Below are 18,947 nucleotides of genomic sequence, written 5' to 3'. Positions count from 1 at the left end.
AGGTTCTCTCCCTGGGTTGGGAAGATTCCCTGGAGAAGGGAATAGCAACCCACATCAGTATTCTTGCCTGGAGAATTCCATGGACAGAGGAGCCTGGCGGGCTATACAGTCCATGGGGTTGCTGTGAAGAGTCAGACACCACTGAGAGGCTAACACTCAGACCTCAGCACTGTTTCTTAGGTCTGTGGAGCCCGTCCAGAGACCCCAGGCAGCCACCTGTGCCCAAGGGCTTTGTGGTTAAATGGTGGGAAAGCCTAGGCTTCCCTGGTGGCTCCGACGGTCAAGAATCTGCCTGCAATGCAGGAGACCCAGGTTCAGTCCCTAGGTTGGGAAGATCCTCTGGAGGAGGAAATGGCAACCCACTCCAGCATTCTTGCCTGGAGAATCCCCTGGACAAGCAGCTGGCAGGCTACAGTCCACAGGGTTGCGAGGAGTTGGACATGACTGAGCCACTAACACATACACTCAGGCTGGCACAGAAAGGTAATCTGGGCCACAGGACCCAGTGAGTAAGGACTTCTTAGCTGGTCCTGCCTGTCCTCATGCAGGCTCAGATGAAGGACTTCCAGAGAGAGCTGGAAGACGCCCGCGCCTCCCGGGACGAGATCTTTGCCACGGCCAAAGAGAATGAGAAGAAAGCCAAGAGCTTGGAGGCAGACCTCATGCAGCTACAGGAGGTAAGCCTTCTCCGCACTGTGGGGGCCCTGACGAGGGGGCCCTGGGCACCCCGGGCTTGGGCACCCACATTCAGCATCCCACAAGTGAGGGCCCTGTAGCATGGGCATGGAAAAACACGGGGTTTTCTCGCTGACGGATCTGCAGGCCTCCCCCCAAGCTCGGAGGAGGCCATGCCATTTTCAAGGATGGCCATGGAGGCGGCTGGGGGCCTGCTGCTGGGAGCAGGGTAGATGCTTGGGTGGGGTGCAGGCCCTCCTGACAGGCAACTGGTTTCCTTCCTCCCCACCTCCCACCGTCCAGGATCTAGCGGCGGCTGAGAGAGCTCGCAAGCAGGCAGACCTGGAGAAGGATGAGCTGGCAGAGGAGCTGGCCAGCAGCGTGTCAGGGAGGTAGGAGCCGCCTGGGGAGAAAGGGGTCCCTAGACTCACATGACGAGAGAGACAGTCAGTCAGAGGAGGCCTCCTGGACTGTATGTTAAGGCTGAACGTGATAGCACGTTCAGCTGAGCTTGTGACAAGGGACATGTGTTTTTCACACCCTATTTGGGGGTGTAGTCTGGTGGGAGCGGCATCTGGGGATGTCGGGGAGGAGGGAGCTGGTCCTTATCTCAGGCCCGGCTTTGCTAACACCAGCTGGCTCCCTGCTTTCCAGCTGTGTGAGTCTGCACAAGCCTCTAAGCCTCTCTGAGTCTTGATTGTAAAAGAGGACGACCTGGAGGCATTGCTCCTCCAAGGGAGGGCGCTGCCTAAGCCAGGGGAGGCTGGAGGTCCTAAGGTGGCTGCCTTTCCCTTAGGAACGCACTGCAGGACGAGAAGCGCCGCCTGGAGGCCCGGATCGCACAGCTTGAGGAGGAGCTGGAGGAAGAGCAAGGCAACATGGAGGCCATGAGTGACCGCGTCCGGAAGGCCACGCAGCAGGTGGGGGCTGGGGCAGCCCGGACCTGCCCTGGGACAGGCTCCTGTGTGCCAGGCCCAGGTCGGGGGCGGGATGAGGCAGGAGAGTAGGGACCCAGCTCATCCGATCCAGAGCACCCACTCTCTCCTCTCCGGTCACCCCAGCACCTGGCCTGCAGGGCCTCCCTTGGTGGCTCCCTCCAGCAGACGAGGCTCACCCAGAAGGGCTTGGCGGTCTCCTTCCTGCCTTTTCCTTAGCTCCCACCTCCTGACAGTGAGCACCCCTCCACCATGGTCACTGGGGACCCGCTGTGGAACTGGCGTGGCACTGAGATGTGGCCTGGAAGGGCTGCCCCTTGGCTGAGCCTTAAAGGGCGGCCAGGGAGGGGCTGGGTGCCGGAGGGGAGGGCGGGAGTTTCTGGGCGCCCTCCACCTGGTGACCTCCACCGTCCTCCCCAGGCGGAGCAGCTCAGCAACGAGCTGGCCACGGAGCGCAGTGCAGCCCAGAAGAATGAGCACGCGCGGCAGCAGCTTGAGCGGCAGAACAAGGAGCTGCGGAGCAAGCTGCAGGAGATGGAGGGGGCAGTCAAGTCCAAGTTCAAGTCCACCATCGCGGCCCTGGAGGCCAAGATTGCACAGCTGGAGGAGCAGGTGGAGCAGGAGGCCAGGTACGGGGGCTTGGGGGGCCGTCGAGCAGCACCCTGAAGACCGCCTGCTTGCCAGCGAGCGGTGGGGGCGTGGAGGGGTCAGCCAGCCTCCCTGGGCATCAGCTCTGGCTGAGAATTGGCTCAGAGGTGCCTGCGTGGCAGCTGTGCTGGGTGAACTGAGTGAGAACATGGGCAGGCGCTGTGCCCCGAGTGAGCCTCTGAGACGCTAGCTGCTCTAAGCGGCCGGACTCCTCAGTGATGTCAGCTGGGCTTCCCTGGAGCTCCCAGGACTTTGCCTAACCCGTGTCTGCAGGCTGTCATGCTAACGGGTACAGCAAACATCCAGGTCTCAGCCCCTTCGGCACCCACAGTCATGGGCAGGCTGCTTGCTTACACGCGGTCCCTGAGCTGACCATCAGACAGGGTCTAGATCCTTACACTGTGTTTGCCTTTTTATGTGGCGACTTCATAGGAAAGTCATTTGCCACAACAGTTCACCAATTTAAAGCATGCAGCTCAGTGTGTGGGGGGGTGCTCGGTCGCTCAGTCGTGTCCGACCCTTTGCGACCCCACGGACTGTAGCCCGCCAGGTCCTCTGCCATGGAATTCTCTAGACAAGAATACCGGAGTGGGTAGCTGTTCCCTTCTCCAGGGGCTCTTCCCAACCCGGGGATCGAGTCCGGGTCTCCCACAGTGCAGGCGGATTCTTTACCATCTGAGCCACCAGTGCAGTTCAGTGGCTCCCAGTATGCAACTCATAGGCACACCTTCTCTACAGTCAACCGTGGCACATTAAGAAGAACCAGTAAGAAGCCCTGTGTCCTTAGCCATCACCCTCTATCTCGCATCCCTGGCTCCAGGCAACTGCTCATCTACTTCCTGACTCTATTGTCTATTCTGGACATTTCGCAAAGTGGGGGCATACAACACAGGACCGCTTACTAAGACTGGCTTTCTTTCACTGAGCATGCTTCCAAGGTTCTCCCGCACTGTAGCCAAGGTCAGCACGGCATTCCTTTTCATGGACGATTTCTCAGAATGAGCTCTGATTCGGGCTCAGGAAAAGTGCCCATGTGGGGACTTCCCTGGTGGCCCTTAATGGCTAAGACTCTGTGCTCCCAATGCAGGAGGGACAAGGGTTCGATCCCAGGTCGGAGAACTAGATCCCACATGCCACAGCTAAGACCCAGTGCAGCCAAATAATTTAATTTTTTAAAAAAAGGAAAGTGCCCACGCGGGTGACGCTGGTTGGGTTCACGCACTGGCTGCAGGGAGGCCCTCCCCATCTGAACCTTCCCTGCTTGCCTCGTGTACGCAGAGAGAAACAGGCGACCGCCAAGTCACTGAAGCAGAAGGACAAGAAGCTGAAGGAGGCCCTGCTGCAGGTGGAGGATGAGCGCAAGATGGCGGAGCAGTACAAGGAGCAGGTAACCGCGCCCCGGCCCCCCACCCAGCCCTGCAGGCCCCGCCATGCACCCGCCTGACCCTCGGGCCGCTCCTTGCCAGGCCGAGAAAGGAAACTTGAGGGTCAAGCAACTCAAGAGGCAGCTGGAGGAGGCGGAAGAGGAGTCCCAGCGTATCAACGCCAACCGCAGGAAGCTGCAGCGCGAGCTGGACGAGGCCACGGAGAGCAACGAGGCCATGGGCCGCGAGGTGACCGCGCTCAAGAGCAAGCTCAGGTGAGGCACCAGCCTCCGGGGCCTCGGGCCACAGGCTGGGCACGCGGGGTGGCCTGAAACGCTCCCAGTGGCTCAGGGGCCCTCTCCCCGGAACTGCTCAGCTCATCGTGTGTGCAGCACCAGCTGTATGCAGCACCAGCCTGTGCTGGATGTAGGGGGGGCTCAGGTTACAGGGGCCCTGCCTTTGAGCAGCTCCCCTTCTGTTCCAACAACCAGTCCCTTCCCATCCTCCTGGCGAGGAGCAGGAGAACCAGGCGGTGTCTCCCTGTTTCCTAAGACCCTTCTTCTCTGTGTCAGGACATTGGCAGACTCCCTTCTCTCTTCCCCTCTCTTCTGGACTCTCTCTTCCTCACTCTTCCTAACTCAGGGTTTCTCTGCCCGATTGCCATCCAGGGCTGAACAACTCTTTGTTTATCGTGGGCTTCCCTGGTAGCTCAGATGGTAGAGAATCTGCTTGCAATTCAGAAGACCCAGGCTCGATCCCTGGGTTGGGAAGATCTCCTGGAGAAGGGCGGGGCAACCCACTCCAGTATTCTTGCCCGGAGAATCCCATGGACAGAGGAGCCTGGTGGGCTACCGTCAGTCCAGGGGGTCGCAAAGAGTCGGACGTGACTGAGCAACTGTCATGGGCTGGCCTGTGCCCTGCAGGACGCTGAGCAGCACTCCTGGCCTCCGCAAGCTAGACGCAATGGCACATCCCCTGATGTCCCTGGGGGGTGCTGCTGCCCACAGCCAGCCCCTCTGCCCTAAGTGGGCGGGGTTGTTTTCTCTCCTACCCCTGAACCTCTGGGCCTGAAGGCGGTAGGTGCTTCCTGCTCCCCAGGGCAACTTCCAGCCCCTGGTCCACCCAGTTCTCTGAAAGGCCTAGCTCCACGCTTTCCGTGTCATCCATCCACACCCTGCAGGTGGGTGATCCAGCCTCAAGTCCATGACCTTCTCTCCTCCAGGGCCCTGCTGCTTGCCCGCACTCCCACTAATTCTCAGCCCTAACCTGACCATCAGGCATTACATCAGCCCGCCACCACCTTTCTTCAGTTCTCCCCTCTGTCTCCACCAGTGTCTTGCACCCCTCGGCTCATTCTGTCGCAGCCCCACTGACTGCACGGTTACAATCAGCCTCTCCCACATCCTCCACACTCTGGTCCCTCTTCCTGCTGTGCTGGGCTCACTTGGTTAAAATACAACCCAAATGAAATCCAACTGCCAACCTTCTGCAGCTCAAAGCTGTGCAAGAAAGCCAACAGGAGCGCTGCCACTTCACTGAGAAACGTGCCATTGAGACACCAAGCTGACCCCACTTAGTGCTGCCGGGACTTTCCCCTCCCTCACCCTCCCTCCCTCCCCCATCCTCTCGGCCCCCCCCCACCCCTCCCCCTTCCCCTCACCCTTCAACCTTCCCTCATCCTCTCACCTCACCCACTTCAGTTCAGTTCAGTCGCTCAGTCGTGTCCGACTCTTTGCGACCTCATGAATCGCAGCACGCCAGGCCTCCCTGTCCATCACCAACTCCCGGAATTCACTCAAACTCACATCCATCGAGTCAGTGATGCCATCCAGCCATCTCATCCTTAGTTGTCCCCTTCTCCTCCTGCCCCCAATCCCTCCCAGCATCAGAGTCTTTTCCAATGAGTCAACTCTTTGCATGAGGTGGCCAAAGTACTGGAGTTTCAGCCTCAGCATCAGTCCTTCCAAAGAATACCCAGGGTTGATCTCCTTCAGAATGGACTGGTTGGATCTCCTTGCAGTCCAAGGGACTCTCAGGAGTCTTCTCCGACATCACAGTTCAAAAGCATCAATTCTTCGGCGCTCAGCCTTCTTCATAGTCCAACTCTCACATCCATACATGACCACTGGAAAAACCACAGCCTTGACTAGACGGACCTCAACCCACTTAGGCACCTGCTTTTCACCCTCCCTGAACTTCCTCCCTCTGCCATCCTCAGTCTCCGCTGATGACTTCGCTTCCTCTTTAACTGAAAAAAGGAAACCATCGTGAAGTATAAACAAGCCCCCACTTCTCCATACCTCCCTACATCTGTGCTCATTTCCTCTACTTTTCCCCCCATTTCTGTGCTCCAACACCAACTTCTGTCCAGCACCAACTGAGGTCAACCCCACTACCCTCTTGTTTAACCAAGGACGTTGCTCCTCAAAGTCTTACCCTTCTTCTTCCCTGTGATATATTCTCTCTCGCTGAGTCGCTCCATCAGCCGAGCAAACCCAACCCCACTTCCCTGCGGCCTGTCGCCATGAAACTCCCCATTCGGCAGCTTGCGTGGCACCTCCTCACGGGCCTCCCAGCCCCGCTCTCACCGCTGTCCTTCCTACCTTTCTGGCCACCCTTCACCTCTTCTGCTGGTGCTGCATCTTAAAGGCCAATTGCTGCTGGTCTGCCCAGACTGCCACCATGGTCCTGTCTCCATCTCCACCTCTACTCACTCCTCAGGTGAATCTCAACCAGCCTGGCGGCTTTGGAATTCCATCCACAGCTAGTGACTTCCTAGTTTATCTGTGCCCAGACTTCCTGGGATTCCAGACTTCCTTGACCTTCCTATTCAGTGCCTAACAGGCAGCCCACACCCAAACACACCCTGACCTGAGGCCTGACTGAACCCCCTCATCCCCAAACCAGCTCCTTGCACAGTCCTCCCCGGTTCAAAGCTGCTGTTAACCTAGGCCAGAAGCCTGCCTTATTTTTCTCTCCACTACACCATGCATCCAAGCTGTTGAGAAGTCTGGTCAACTTTCCCTTAAAAAATACTCTGCATCCAGAATCCAACCACTTCTTGCCACCTGGTCCAACCTACCCTCTCCTCCCATCTGGACGACTTTCTCAGCCTCCTCGTGGGCCTCTCATGTCCATACTGGCCTCTTATAGTCTGTTCTCAACACAGAAATGGTGTGGGATGATGCCCCTCCTTTGTTTCGAGCCCTCCATGGGCTCCCATCTTGCTCAAAGTAACATCTTGACAACGGTCAGTTCCACCAGGCCCTGCGTGGTCTCTGTCCTCTGCCTCCTAAATTACCCCTCCACCTCTTCATCTTCTGATGCAGGGCCCTCGCCCTGGCTGCTGTCTCTGCCTGGAATGCTCTCCCCGCAGCTCATTGCAATAGCTGCCCCTCCTTCCCTTCCTTCCGGTGTTTGCTCGTCCATGTGATCAGAACTTCCTGCCTCACTCCCTGCCATTCTCCTCTCTCTTACCCACCTGTCATCGTGGAGCCTGTTATTCTTTTGCTTATCTCACACGGTCTGTCCTCACTCTTGGCCTGCAAGGCCATAAACACAGAGGCGGTGTCTGCTTATTCATCCCCAGTGTCTGGGCACGAAATAAAACCTTCAATCGTTGAGTCAGAGACGATGTTTCTTCAACCTCAGCCATTCTCACACCACCTTCCCCATTCTGCCTTAGTCTCCTACCACCTGTACTTTTGTCAACTAGAAAGTATCTCGTATTTGACATTTACTGTGTAAACCATACACATCTCTATTCACAAATGAAACCTACCTCCCCTGTATCGTTAAATGAGGGTCCCTTGCATCAACAGGTCACAATCAAGTTAAACACAGTGAAAACAAACAAAACAACAGTGAGTTCTAGCTATCGTGGCCACAAGCTGATGACTGTGACCCGAAGGTCGACCTCTCATTAAAAAGGCAGTCACAAAAAAACCACATTAGCACCAGACAGACTCTCTGACATAATCAGATGTATTTAAAGAGTGGAAAGGGGGACCCCTTTCTCACAGTGCAGTTAAGCAATCCAAGGGCATGCCTGGGAACCCTCTGAAATCACCTGGCATCTCAGCTCCAGACCCTGAGAACCACTCTAGGAGAAGAGGGGAAGCCTGAACCGCTTTCACAAGGAAGGAGTGAGCAGCTGGCTCTGAGCACAGGCGTTCAGGAAGGAGCCCCCTGCCCGTGGCGAGGTGGCGGGTGTCCCCACTGCTGGAGCCCCGAGCTGTCTGCTGCTGACTGGATGCTGCCCTTCCATGGACATGCGCTGAGCAGTGGGGCACACTCAGCCACCCCAGCTCTCTTGCCATTTTGTTGTCACTGTCCCTTTCTTGGGACTGATGTCTTTCTTATTTTTTAATTTTTAAAATCTTTAGGCTGCACTTCGAGGCTTATGGGATCTTAGTTCCCGGAACAGAGACTGAACCCAGTCCTTGGCAGTGAGAGCTCAGAGTGCCAACCACTAGACTGCCAGGGAATTCCTGGGACCGGTCATTCGTGCAACACAAGTCATCCGTCCCTTTTGGATTCTGCCCCAGATAACTGACCCTTCTCAGGGCCATATGGGCTGGTATTAGACCACACATTTTTTACAGTTAACATAAGCATACACGTACATATGGGTGGAAGACAGCTCCCACCTTTGCTACCTTCTCTGAGTCCTCCAAACGTGCAAAAACCCAAGATCAAGCATGAGAGCTGTGAGTGAGGTTCACAAGCCTAGCCAGTTTCTCCATGAGCAAGGAATTACAACGCACGTTTCACAGATTTTACCAGCCAGATACATCGCAATGCAAGCCCTCATTAGAGCCTGACCAATGCACCCATCCCTCCCTAGACTGCCAGGCATCTCCACGTGAGCCGCCCAGGTGCCCGCCTCTACCTCCTGGCTACGGGTGTGAGAGGCAGTGGAGACAGTCACGGTAATGGAGCGACAGGCTGCTGCAGGCTTCTTGCCTGGAGCTGTTCAGGTTCTGGTCTCATAAGGATCTTCTGGCCTAGCTTACTCAGATTCCTTTACCTTCCTGAAGAGAAATGCAGAAGGGGAGAAAGCCATTAAGCCTGTGTTCTTTAAGCTCTGAAGGACAGAAAGTGCTTTTTAATTGGAAAAAACAAACCACTTGTCCCTTTGTGTGCCAGCTTCCCTGAGTGCTTGGTGGCTGCAGGCGCTCTGCTGTAAGGGTCCTTAAAAGTGGCTGTAACTACTGAGTTGAAGCAAACGCCTTTAATGATTAAACTCGCACTTGAACAGGAGGATGGTAACCACCGGGGACTCTCTCTCTCTGTTTCAGAGGCCCCCTCCCCCAGGAAACTCCGCAATGACTCACCAGGTATCATGCCTGCAGCTTCACGGCTCGTGTGTGTGTGTGGCTCCTGGTTTCATTTCCTTCCTGCCAGCGCCACCCCCCCGCACCGTCTCCCTGTCCCCCTTTGTGGGCCCTCCCAAACTTCTGAGATGTCTACAAAGTCCAAAGGCTTAGGGACCTTAGCTTCAAAACGGTCTTTCATCAAAACCAACATGCACCCAAACATGCATCTTCACAAAGCCTCCTTCCTTCCTCTCGCTTGGGCGTTTGACGTGGCACTGATGTGGCCTGTCACCACGTGCTGACAAGTTTAGAGGCTGTTTTGTGTGGCTTGGAGGGTTCTTACCTGGGTGGCAGGCCCCTCGTACACAATGAGGCCACGGCTGGCCCATGTGTGCCCCCTCGTCCGGCTCAGGCACCTTGCTGAGCAGAGGCACCAGCGCCATCGTCCGGGTACCTTCCTGGAGAATGGCTCCCATCGGCTGGTCTGGTTCACAATTCGGAGTGAGCCAGGCACAGGGTTGTGGTGGCCCCCAGCCACAGGGCCCCTGAGCTGGGGTTTCCACACATGCGTGCGAGCGATCAAGCTCTCATCCCGATGCCTCACCCTCACTAGGGCTGCGTGGGGCTTCAGCAAGGCCGGTCGCTAACCGCATCTTGAGCGCACAAAGGCCGGGTCAGGCTGAGTCTTTCCCAGAGGCCTCACAGGCACGTGTTCACAGACCAGGGATGGACACCCACGACTCAGGGGGTGCACAGGGCCGTCAAAGACAGGAGTCAGAGGCCTCGGCTTCTCTGGGATTCTAACAACTTCTTTACACATGCAGTTGGGCCCTGGGGCCCAGCTTCCCCCTCATCCTCTTTGAGGCCCAGCAAGCCCTGTCTTCTGTCTGTCTTCTCTCCTGGAGAAATCTTGGCTTTGCTGTTGCTGTACCCAAAATACTTAAAACTGGAGGAGGTCTCGGCAAGAGCTTTAGGTGGGAGCATCATGCCTCTGGGGCACTGCTCTTGAGCAGCTCTCCTGCCAGCTCGTCCAGATCGCAGCATAAGCTGGGTTCCAGGCTTGGCTGGAGTGTAGGCCCCACTGGTTGATGGAACCTGAGTCCTTGTAGGGTAGCAGGTCCTACACGCTCGTGCTCATCCCTGGGACACCAGCAGTGCCTGAGATATGTTCCTGAGTCCGTGAACAGAACCCAAATTCTCCAGAATCAGACACTTCAAGCAAATTTTTAGAGGAGTCCCTTAATTCCTTTGGCAGAGATAGCCAGTTATCAACTTTTGCCTAGCATATGAGTCTTGTTCCTTCAAGCGAGGCTCCTGAACCATAACAGAACAGCTTCAGGCCTGGTGCCCATGCAGGGGGGCTTCCAGAGACCCAGGAGTGACTGATTTACTTCTTAAGTCAAAGGAGCATATTGATCAGTTCAACTCCTCTACTTAGCAAATGTGGGCTCCCCAGATGGTGCGAGTGGTAAAGAACCCACATTCCAATGCAGGAGACATGAGAGACTCGTGTTCAATCCCTGGGTCAGGAAGATCCCCTGGAGGAGGGCATGGCAACCCACTCTAGTATTCTTGCCTGGAGAATCCCCGTGGTCTGAAGAGCCTGGAGGGCTACAGTTCACGGGGTCACAAGAGTTGGACATGACTAAAGCAGTTTAGCACACATGCAGTTAGCAAGTACAGGCTCTTCTGAGAGGCAAAGGGAAACCGAGGCACTGTTTCCCAGCCCATCCCATCCAGTGTTGAACCTGGAAGGTTAGACGCAGAGGAGAAAGCTGTGTGGACGACTGCTGAGCCCTGCATGCCGAGAGAACACACTGCTAAGGAAGGAAGAGATTTTTTAAAGGTCACCTCTAGGGAGGGAGTGATATAAAGTTACTTTCGAAGGAGCTGGGGACCTAGAAGTATCCTCTGATGGGAGGAAGGCTGCCCTGAGTCTTTAGTTGGCAGTGTCTACCACTTTAAGTATTTATTCCTGATCGCTGCCCCCTTGGGAAGTACCATCTGCCGTACCCAGTGGGCTTTACCAGCCCAGGTCCTCCCACCCTTGGACCCCAGATGGCTTGTGCTGGGAAGCCTGTCAGCGATCAGGAATCTCTGGGCCTTGCTTCTGCCTCCTGTCTTGCCTGAGTCAACCCTGTGACTAAGCAATCGATGGGCTGGGCTCACCCTCGTGGCTTTCCTTTGTCCCGCCTTTGTGTCGTGAAGTGGATCGTTTTTTGTTGCAAAAGTCTGCTTTCTTCTTAGACATCCTAAAATGAGTTAAGACCCGTCAAACGGTGTCAGATGGCCAGAGCTCAGCATATAACATTGTTTGTTGTGGTCGCTGAAAAGAAGGCAAACATTCCTTCTAAATGGTGGAGGTTAAGAGCAGGCAGGTCTGACTTTTCCTCCTGCGTGCCCGCCTTGCCTTCTTACACAAAGCTTCCCTGCCAGTGACCAGGGCGGGCCCTGGTGGGAACAGGGCATCTGGCAGGACAGAGACGAGGCGATGGGAGTGGGAAAGACAGAAAGGGGCATCCCACCAGTTACAGTTAAAAGACACCTTGGATTAACGGGTCTAATGTTTTTCTGACAAATATCCACTGAGCACCTGTTCTCTGCCTTGCACAGTGCCTGCCATAGTGAGCACAAGACAGATGAGATCCCTGCCTTGGGGGAACTCAGTCCAAGAATTCTGCTCCACGGAAGCAGGGTGTGTCGGTGCCTTTAACCAGACAGCATTCTTCTGGCGACCACACAGGGACCTCCTTCCCTCTCAAGGCTGCCGTTGGTGGTCATGCTCACCTTCCTCCAATTCAAAACCTAACCCCCTCCCCGCTTTTCCTTCTGCAAAAGAGGAGCTGCGGACACAACAGTTCCCCCTCATCCTGGCCCCAGAGGGTAGGAATAATCCCACGCGGGGCCATCACCCCACTTGCCTCTCCCCCTTCTTTTCTAAATACAAGTCCACAGCCAACCAGAAGCCGGTGGGTCAGCAACTGACCAAGCCAGACATTTTTCTAAAGCAGACGGTCCTGCTTTGAAAAACCTATTCTGCCTCCACTGCAGCTGATTAAATGCACCCATACCTCCAGACAGGTCAGGATTTGTTCACTTCCACCTGAATATATTTGCGTCTCATTTGTTCCAAGTCTCTGTTTGTTCTTTGCTCAGTCTAAAAACCTCCTCTAACCTCGCGGAAGGTTTCTGTACTAAACAAATGTGTGTCTTCTTAAAAACCCACAGGCGAGGGAACGAGACCACTTTTGTTCCCACAAGAAGGTCTGGAGGACGTAGAGTTATTGAGAACGCGGACGGGTCTGAGGAGGAAATGGACGCTCGCGATGCCGACTTCAACGGAACCAAAGCCAGTGAATGAATGACTTCCTCAAAAACAGGACAGAACCAAACCCAGTGGACTCCGCTTAGCACTGTCTAAATCCATGTTCAAACTCCAAACATCACAGACACCCCTCACAATGAATATAAACACCGCCCTGCATTCAGGGCATCATCTTAAGTTTGGAACGAGGTACCAAAGGCAAAAAATCCAACAGGTGACACAGACACACCCAACCTCTCTGCCAAGACCTGTGCAGAGATTTTTTTGAATTTTTAGAAAAATACATCCACGATAACTAATCACTGGCAACTTTACATGAAACGGGGAGAAAGTCACCACCGAGATGGGTGCCCCTGCCCCCACTCCCCAACTTTCCTGCCCTGTGGACCCTTCCATCATCCCGGGGTGGGGGTGGGGGCCAGTTTGAGAATTCCTCTTCCCTCCGGTTCCCACACGTCAGATGCACACAGTTCACTGAGACCAAGTGCCTTCTGTAGTCACGTGAGTTACAAAGGAGACGCCGCTCCAAGGCTAAGAGCAGGAAATTCACACTGTTTTATATGCACTGACTGTACTTAAGGACACCCTCACTAATAAAAGGTTATAAATCACTACAACCAAGTTGGCTTCTCTGTTGCTTTCTAGAGAAACAGGACAGGATGGGTAGGGGAGGGAGAGGGGGCAGAGTGGCCTCATTTATGATGATCCTATGAAGTCAGTGGAGCAGGAACTGGCAACCCACTGGCAACAGTATTCTTGCCTGGAAAACCCCATAGACAGGGGAACCTGGTGGGTTCCAGTCCATAGGGTTGCCATGAGGCGGATACGACTAAGGGACTAATGTTTATGAAGTCAGGGTTGTTAATTCATTCAATGGGGAAACTGAGGTCTAGGGAGGTGAGATGAATTGTCCGACACCCCACAGCTGGCTAGGAGGAGAGCAGAACCTCAGAGTGATTCTGACGGAGGGGCTCTTCCACGCAGGAGGTGAGCAGCTCGAGGCCCAGGGAGCAGGACGGGTCTCAGGAAGAACATGTGCATCAATCAAAACAGCAGTGATGGGGACTTCCCTGGTGGTCTGGTGGCTGAGACTTTGCCTTCCAGTGCAGGGGGTGTGGGTTTGAACCCTGGTCAAGCAAGATCCCACGTGCCTTACAGCCAAAAAAACTAAACATAAGACAGAAGCAATATTGTAACAAGTTCAATAAAGACTTTAAAAACTATCCACATAAAAAATTCTTAAAAAACAAAACACACAAACCAGGTACATAGTTAATGTGAAGAAATAACATTAAGCGTTCCTTGAATGTTTGAGTTAAAACACAAGACTTCACCCAGCAGGGGTTGACAAACTTTTTCTATAAAGCCCCAGAAATGGTCTTTGTCACATTTTTGTCTTTTTTTTAATTATTAAACTATCCTTTTAAAATGTATAAACCATTCTTGGCACGAGGGCCATAAAAACCGGGTCTGGGCCTGTCCTTTCCTTCACCTGCATGCCCTAGACCGAGCTGCCTGGCAAAGGTTCCGCTCAACACAATGACTCCATACTCAGACTCTGTGGGCACAAACAGACTGAAAAGAAAGGAATCACAGAGCCTGAGGACATACTGAAAGACCATACAACTTGGATAGGACATACACGTGTTCCAAACACAATCCTAAGCTGACCCGAAAGGAAACTTTTAAAAAGTAGGTTTTCTTCATTGTCACTTGGTTTTAAAAAAAAAAGCTTTTCACCATCGGATGCACAAACACAGAAGCACTAACCAGCATTTACTGACCGCCACAAACTAGCTGAAAATCAGTTTCTCTTGATTTTATTGTTCTTTTAAAAAAATAAAAGTACATCTTTTACCGATACAGGTTAGAATGTTGCCACGGTAATGAGGTGAGCACTAGAGTTTAATTCTCTGCTGAATTTCAGTAGCACTTGAAAAGTTCTATTTTCAACTGGATACTTTTGCTGTTCTTTTGGAAAAATAACTTAGAAGGCTGTTAGGCTGCATGCATATGCCTGAATTCACATGTTCTTTTTACTTGTGTCCAAAGTGTGAGGCAGCTGTTCCGAATCAGCAGGGAGGAGCCACATGCCGTCTGCCTGGAAATCTTGGGTTCGTTTCTTCTTTAATAAGGACGCTCCCAATGCAACCCTGGTGGCTTCATCTTATCTGATGGTAACCTTGATTATTTCATCCAGGCTTTGAATGAGTCCTGTTCTCAGGGGCTGCATCACTAAGGCCATCACACCCCAGAAACCCTCAGAAGCAGAGGTCACTCCCAGACCAGGGCAGGAGGCTCAGGACAAGGATAGGTCTAAAGAGGACACAGATTTTCCACTGACCTGGTCCCCACAAAATTCACACTGAAACTCAAGCATGCCTCTAAAAGCCTCAGTGACAGGCAGATTAAAAAGTCTTGGAGGTACATGTGTATAAAACAGAGAGCTAGTGGGAAACTGCTGAATAGCCCAGGGAGCTCAGCTCGGTGCTCTGTGATACCCAGAGGGGTGGGATATATGTACACACGTAGCTGATTTACTTTGCTGGACAGCAGAAACTAAGCAACATTGTAAAGCAATTATACTCCACTTTGGGAATAAAAAAAGTCTCGGAGGTACACCACACCACAGTTTAAATAAAAGGGACATGCCTGTTCTATCCTTCACCCCAGGCGTGATTTCAGGGCACTGTCCCCCGTCGTGCCATAGCGCACTGGAGACTTTGTTCTGGAAGAAGCGCCAGCTGTGGGGGGCAGGGTGCGCCTAGGATGGGCTCAGACTCCACTTCACAGGTGTCTCCAATCATTAAAAACACCTCTCAAGACCAATTGGGACTCACCTCAGCTGACAAGGATGGGGTGGCCTTGGCACCCGAGTCGCCCTTTCCAGAGGGTCAGGTTGGTCCCACCCCTGGCTGTACACGTCAACACGGAGGCTGGGGGTTAAGGGACTGCATTTCCTGCAGCCAACGACCCAGGGCCACTGGCAACGGCCTTGGTCACTTGGCTTTGTGTGACTGCTTGCTCATATTTCTCAAACCAACTTAAAAAAAAAAACAAAAACACCCAAAACCTAGTTTAAAGAGGGAAGGAGGGGAAGGGCTCGCCTCGGCTTCCGTGGCTTTCCTAAAGCAACATCTTGACTACACCCTGGGCTGACGGCAGCGACGGTGAGGAAACATTCGATGACGGCTTCCCAAACTCCAGGCGTTTTCCCAACCTTCAGACAGAGCAAACCAAGTTAAGCGGACATTGCAGCTGTTCTAGGCTGGCTAGCACGGGGCCCACCAAGTTACAAGGGTGAATATCAAGGTCGGGAGCAGTGACTCACTGGGTCTCAACTTTCTCTCCTGTGAAATGAAGAAAAGGACACTGGCCATCTAGCGCTCACGGCCCTCCCCCAAAGCCACACAAAAAGCCCAGTCGCAGAAGACCCTCCAAAGAACGCCCCTGGCTAAAGGTCCAGAAGTTATGTGCATGCTGAGGAAAACAAATTCTTCCTCTCCTGTCCTCCGTCTGCCACTGACCACCCCAAATCTACATGGCCCAGGGGCCAATGAGATGGTGGCACATCTTAGAAAATTCTAGAATGTGGAGGCCACCCTGATTTTCTGCAGGCCAGAAAATAAATGAAGCTGTTAGAGGTCAGGTTTGTGTTTTCCAATCTGGTGATTGGCTTCAGGAATCCAGTCTGGCTGATTTAGTTTCCTGAAGGTTCCAAAGGGTTTAAAAAAAAAAAAATCAAAATCCTCTTCTGGGGGAAGCAGAGCAGTATTTGAAGCCTGAGTCGCAAACAAGTGATTTATACAAAGGGCTTTCTCACAGCATGACTGGGAGCTGGGGTAGTAGAGTCAATAAAAACGACCCTCTTCCTGGCCATTTGCCCAAACCAGAAGATATCATCTAACTCGGTCTTAAGGGATAGAGATATGCTGACATAATTCCTGCAGCTTTCAAAACCACGGCTATTGGTCGGGGGTCAGAGGCTTCTGGCTGGAGTGGACAGGTTCTCCTGACACCGAGGAGGAACAGCGCAAGGCACTGACCCTTTGTCGCCTAGAGGCACGCTGCTGCCGCCGGGCCGCCTGTCCACGCTGTCTCTGTTTTTGCTCCCCCGCCCTGAGGCTGGGCCACTGGCTCGGCTTGGGGACTGATCGTACACGAAGTTCCGGCAGGAAGCGAGTTTGGACTCCAGGGCCTGGAGAGAGAGATGCTTTCACTGCTCAAGTTGAAGACAAGAACCCTTACACCTCTCATCACAGTCCATACTGTTGTTTGGTCGCCCAGCTGCGTCCGACTCTTTGCAACCCCCTAGACCGTAGCACACCAGGCCTCCCTGTCCCTCACCACCCCCTGGAGTTTGCCCAAGTTCATGTCCATTGCATCAGTGATGCCATCACTATTTTTATGTGTATGGGCCATCAGAGCCTATTCACATCACAATCACTTAAGACAGTGGTTCTCAAACTAGAACCATTAGTGTTAGAACCATTGTATTAGAACCCCAAAGCATGCCCTTCCTGCCCCCCATCAAATTCAGTGTACATCTAACTCATACAACTGGTGGTCTAAGATATCTGCTGCTGCTAAGTCGCTTCAATCGTGTCCGACTCTGTGCGACCCCATAGACGGCAGCCCACCAGGCTCCTCCATCCCTGGGAATCTCCAGGCAAGAACACTGGAGTGGGTTACCATTTCCTTCTCCAATGCATACATGCATGCTAAGTCACTTAAGTCGTGTCCGACTCTATGCGACCCCATGGACAGCAGCCCACCAGGCTCCTCCATCCCTGGGATTCTCCAGGCAAGAACACTAGAGTGGGTTGCCATTTCCTTCTCCACTAAGATATCTAGGATATCTAGGAGCCTCCTAAAAAGTCACTTACCCTACCTATGATCCAAGTCTGCCTACAAGAAAGAATGAAATGGACTTTTGGAATCATTCACTGTTGCTGTTACGTAGGTAAACACACACCAAGTGGCAGGTTTGAACAAGAACTTGCCTTGCTGTAAACAGACCCTCTGAGAACCAAACGGGCACTGAGATCACCCTGGGCTTCTCTATAATCTAACTGTTAAAATCTGTCTGTAAAACAGCAAACCAGGAAACCAAAAAGAAAACACGGGAAACAAGTCACAAGCTTCTATTAACTCTGAGTACACACATTCTGGTCAATGACAGACTGGCAGGATTCAAAGTATGTGGCTTTCCATTTTTAAAAACTTAGAAAGGCATAATTTTTAAAAATAAGAGAAACAACTACAGAGAATAGCTGTGTGATTTCTCAAGCACCAAAGACTCCTTCCCTGTAATTAACATAAAACCTGTAAGGTCATGTTCTCTGCCCAGCCTTTCAAGATTTTCTCCTTAACTCCCTGAGCAAATAAAAACCATGTCTGACAAAATATGATCCCCTGGAGAAGGGAATGGCAAACCACTTCAGTATTCTTGCCTCAAGAACTCCATGAACAGTGTGAAAAGGGAAGGCAGTTTTCAATTTTTCTCAGTTTCTTCAAACCGAGAAAAGTATCATTAATACCATTCAAACTTCCCCAACTGCCAGGGAAAATGGCCCAGGGAAAGAACGGTATACCTGGGGATCTAGGGGTGCCTCAGGGTCAGAGCCTGGGTTTGTCAGAAACAGTGCTCCCCGAGGGCCTTCCCTGGCTGCCCAGTGGTTAGGACTCTGGGCTTTCACTGCCCGGGGCCTGGGTTCAATCCCTGGTCGCGGAACTAAGACACAAGCCATGCAGCCAAAACCAACCAAACGAAACTTTAAAAACCAGAACCACCACCCACAGATGCACAGCAGTTCTAAGGGACACGAGACGAGCCAGGCCTACACCTGCACTCATGATGCCTCTGCCAGAGGGGAAGCGGCCGGTAAGTTCACGCCTCAAGCCTCCAAAGACAGAGGATGCCACGTGAACGCCGGGCACCACGCCACGTGATGCCATCTTACCCCCACTTTCCGCAGCAGGTCTCCCACGATGTTGAGGGCTGATATCCGGGCTGCGGGTGTGAGGGGGGTCCCCCCAGTGGAGTCGTCCAGGCCTGTGTGTGTAAAAGGACACCCACATGACACCAACACACACAGAAAAGTCTGTGCACTAACGTCTCTGAGTGCCGAATCTGGAGGTGGGCCCCTGTGCCCTCTGACCCCCAACGCTGCCCTGTTTTAATCACTAGGGGGCTGCCTGACATAATGAGAGTACCTGATGACCAACTTCTCGCAGCCTTATGATGACTATACTCAGTATTTATCTTTAGATGCTATTCTTTGAAATAAAAAAAAGCAAGTCCTCGGCAACTCTGAGGAACGCCATACAGTTAATTAACATTCCCAGCATCTGAACAAGGCCCACTGGTCAGGGTTCCACCCCTTGGAGACCCTCTCTCTGCTGAGCAGGGCGCTAGGGCTTGGAGTTCAGCATCACCCGGGCACTCCTCAGAAACGCAGGATCTCAGGTCCCGCCCACACCTGCTGCAGCTGAGGCCCAGCTGAGGCACGTGCTTAAAGTGGGACTAGCCTGGGACTCTGGCAATGGCACACTCTGTGCCTGCTGGGCACAAGCTGAGGGACAGGCAGTATGTGGGGGGGTCAGCCCGGAGCCTGCCCACCATCCGCCAGCTGTGCGATGTCAGCCCAGCTCCTTAACCCGGAGTCCCAGTCTCCTCATC

General features: G+C 53.3%; 2 protein-coding genes across 6 annotated transcripts in view; one reads left to right on the top strand and one right to left on the bottom strand.

The window, feature by feature from the left end:
• The window catches only part of MYH11 (myosin heavy chain 11), a 129,995-nt gene extending 117,113 nt beyond the window's left edge, over window positions 1–12,882 (top strand). For 2 of the 4 annotated variants that reach the window (XM_040256879.1, XM_040256870.1), the window contains 8 exons: window positions 549–677; window positions 979–1,067; window positions 1,472–1,595; window positions 2,031–2,239; window positions 3,537–3,645; window positions 3,725–3,897; window positions 8,923–8,961; window positions 12,169–12,882. In XM_040256879.1, coding sequence (XP_040112813.1) covers window positions 549–677; window positions 979–1,067; window positions 1,472–1,595; window positions 2,031–2,239; window positions 3,537–3,645; window positions 3,725–3,897; window positions 8,923–8,953 — 864 coding nt within the window. In that variant the 3' untranslated portion in view covers window positions 8,954–8,961; window positions 12,169–12,882. The remainder of the gene's footprint in view (window positions 1–548; window positions 678–978; window positions 1,068–1,471; window positions 1,596–2,030; window positions 2,240–3,536; window positions 3,646–3,724; window positions 3,898–8,922; window positions 8,962–12,168) is intronic. The other 2 variants (XM_040256863.1, XM_040256858.1) reach the window with 1 other exon arrangement.
• Window positions 12,883–14,063: 1,181 nt separating this feature from the next.
• Window positions 14,064–18,947, bottom strand: part of NDE1 (nudE neurodevelopment protein 1) — a 35,708-nt gene continuing 30,824 nt past the window's right edge. The window contains exons 7-9 of one of the 2 annotated variants that reach the window (XM_040256835.1): window positions 18,229–18,320; window positions 16,312–16,463; window positions 14,064–15,485 (exon numbers count right to left, since the gene is read on the bottom strand). In XM_040256835.1, coding sequence (XP_040112769.1) covers window positions 15,392–15,485; window positions 16,312–16,463; window positions 18,229–18,320 — 338 coding nt within the window. In that variant the 3' untranslated portion in view covers window positions 14,064–15,391. Of the gene's footprint in view, window positions 15,616–16,311; window positions 16,464–18,228; window positions 18,321–18,947 lie in introns of both variants that reach the window. The other variant, XM_040256844.1, reaches the window with a different exon arrangement.

Source organism: Oryx dammah, unplaced genomic scaffold, assembly GCF_014754425.2.
Source record: "Oryx dammah isolate SB20612 unplaced genomic scaffold, SCBI_Odam_1.1 HiC_scaffold_2, whole genome shotgun sequence".
Lineage (NCBI taxonomy): Eukaryota > Metazoa > Chordata > Mammalia > Artiodactyla > Bovidae > Oryx > Oryx dammah.
This window is presented reverse-complemented; position numbering and strand designations above follow the sequence as displayed.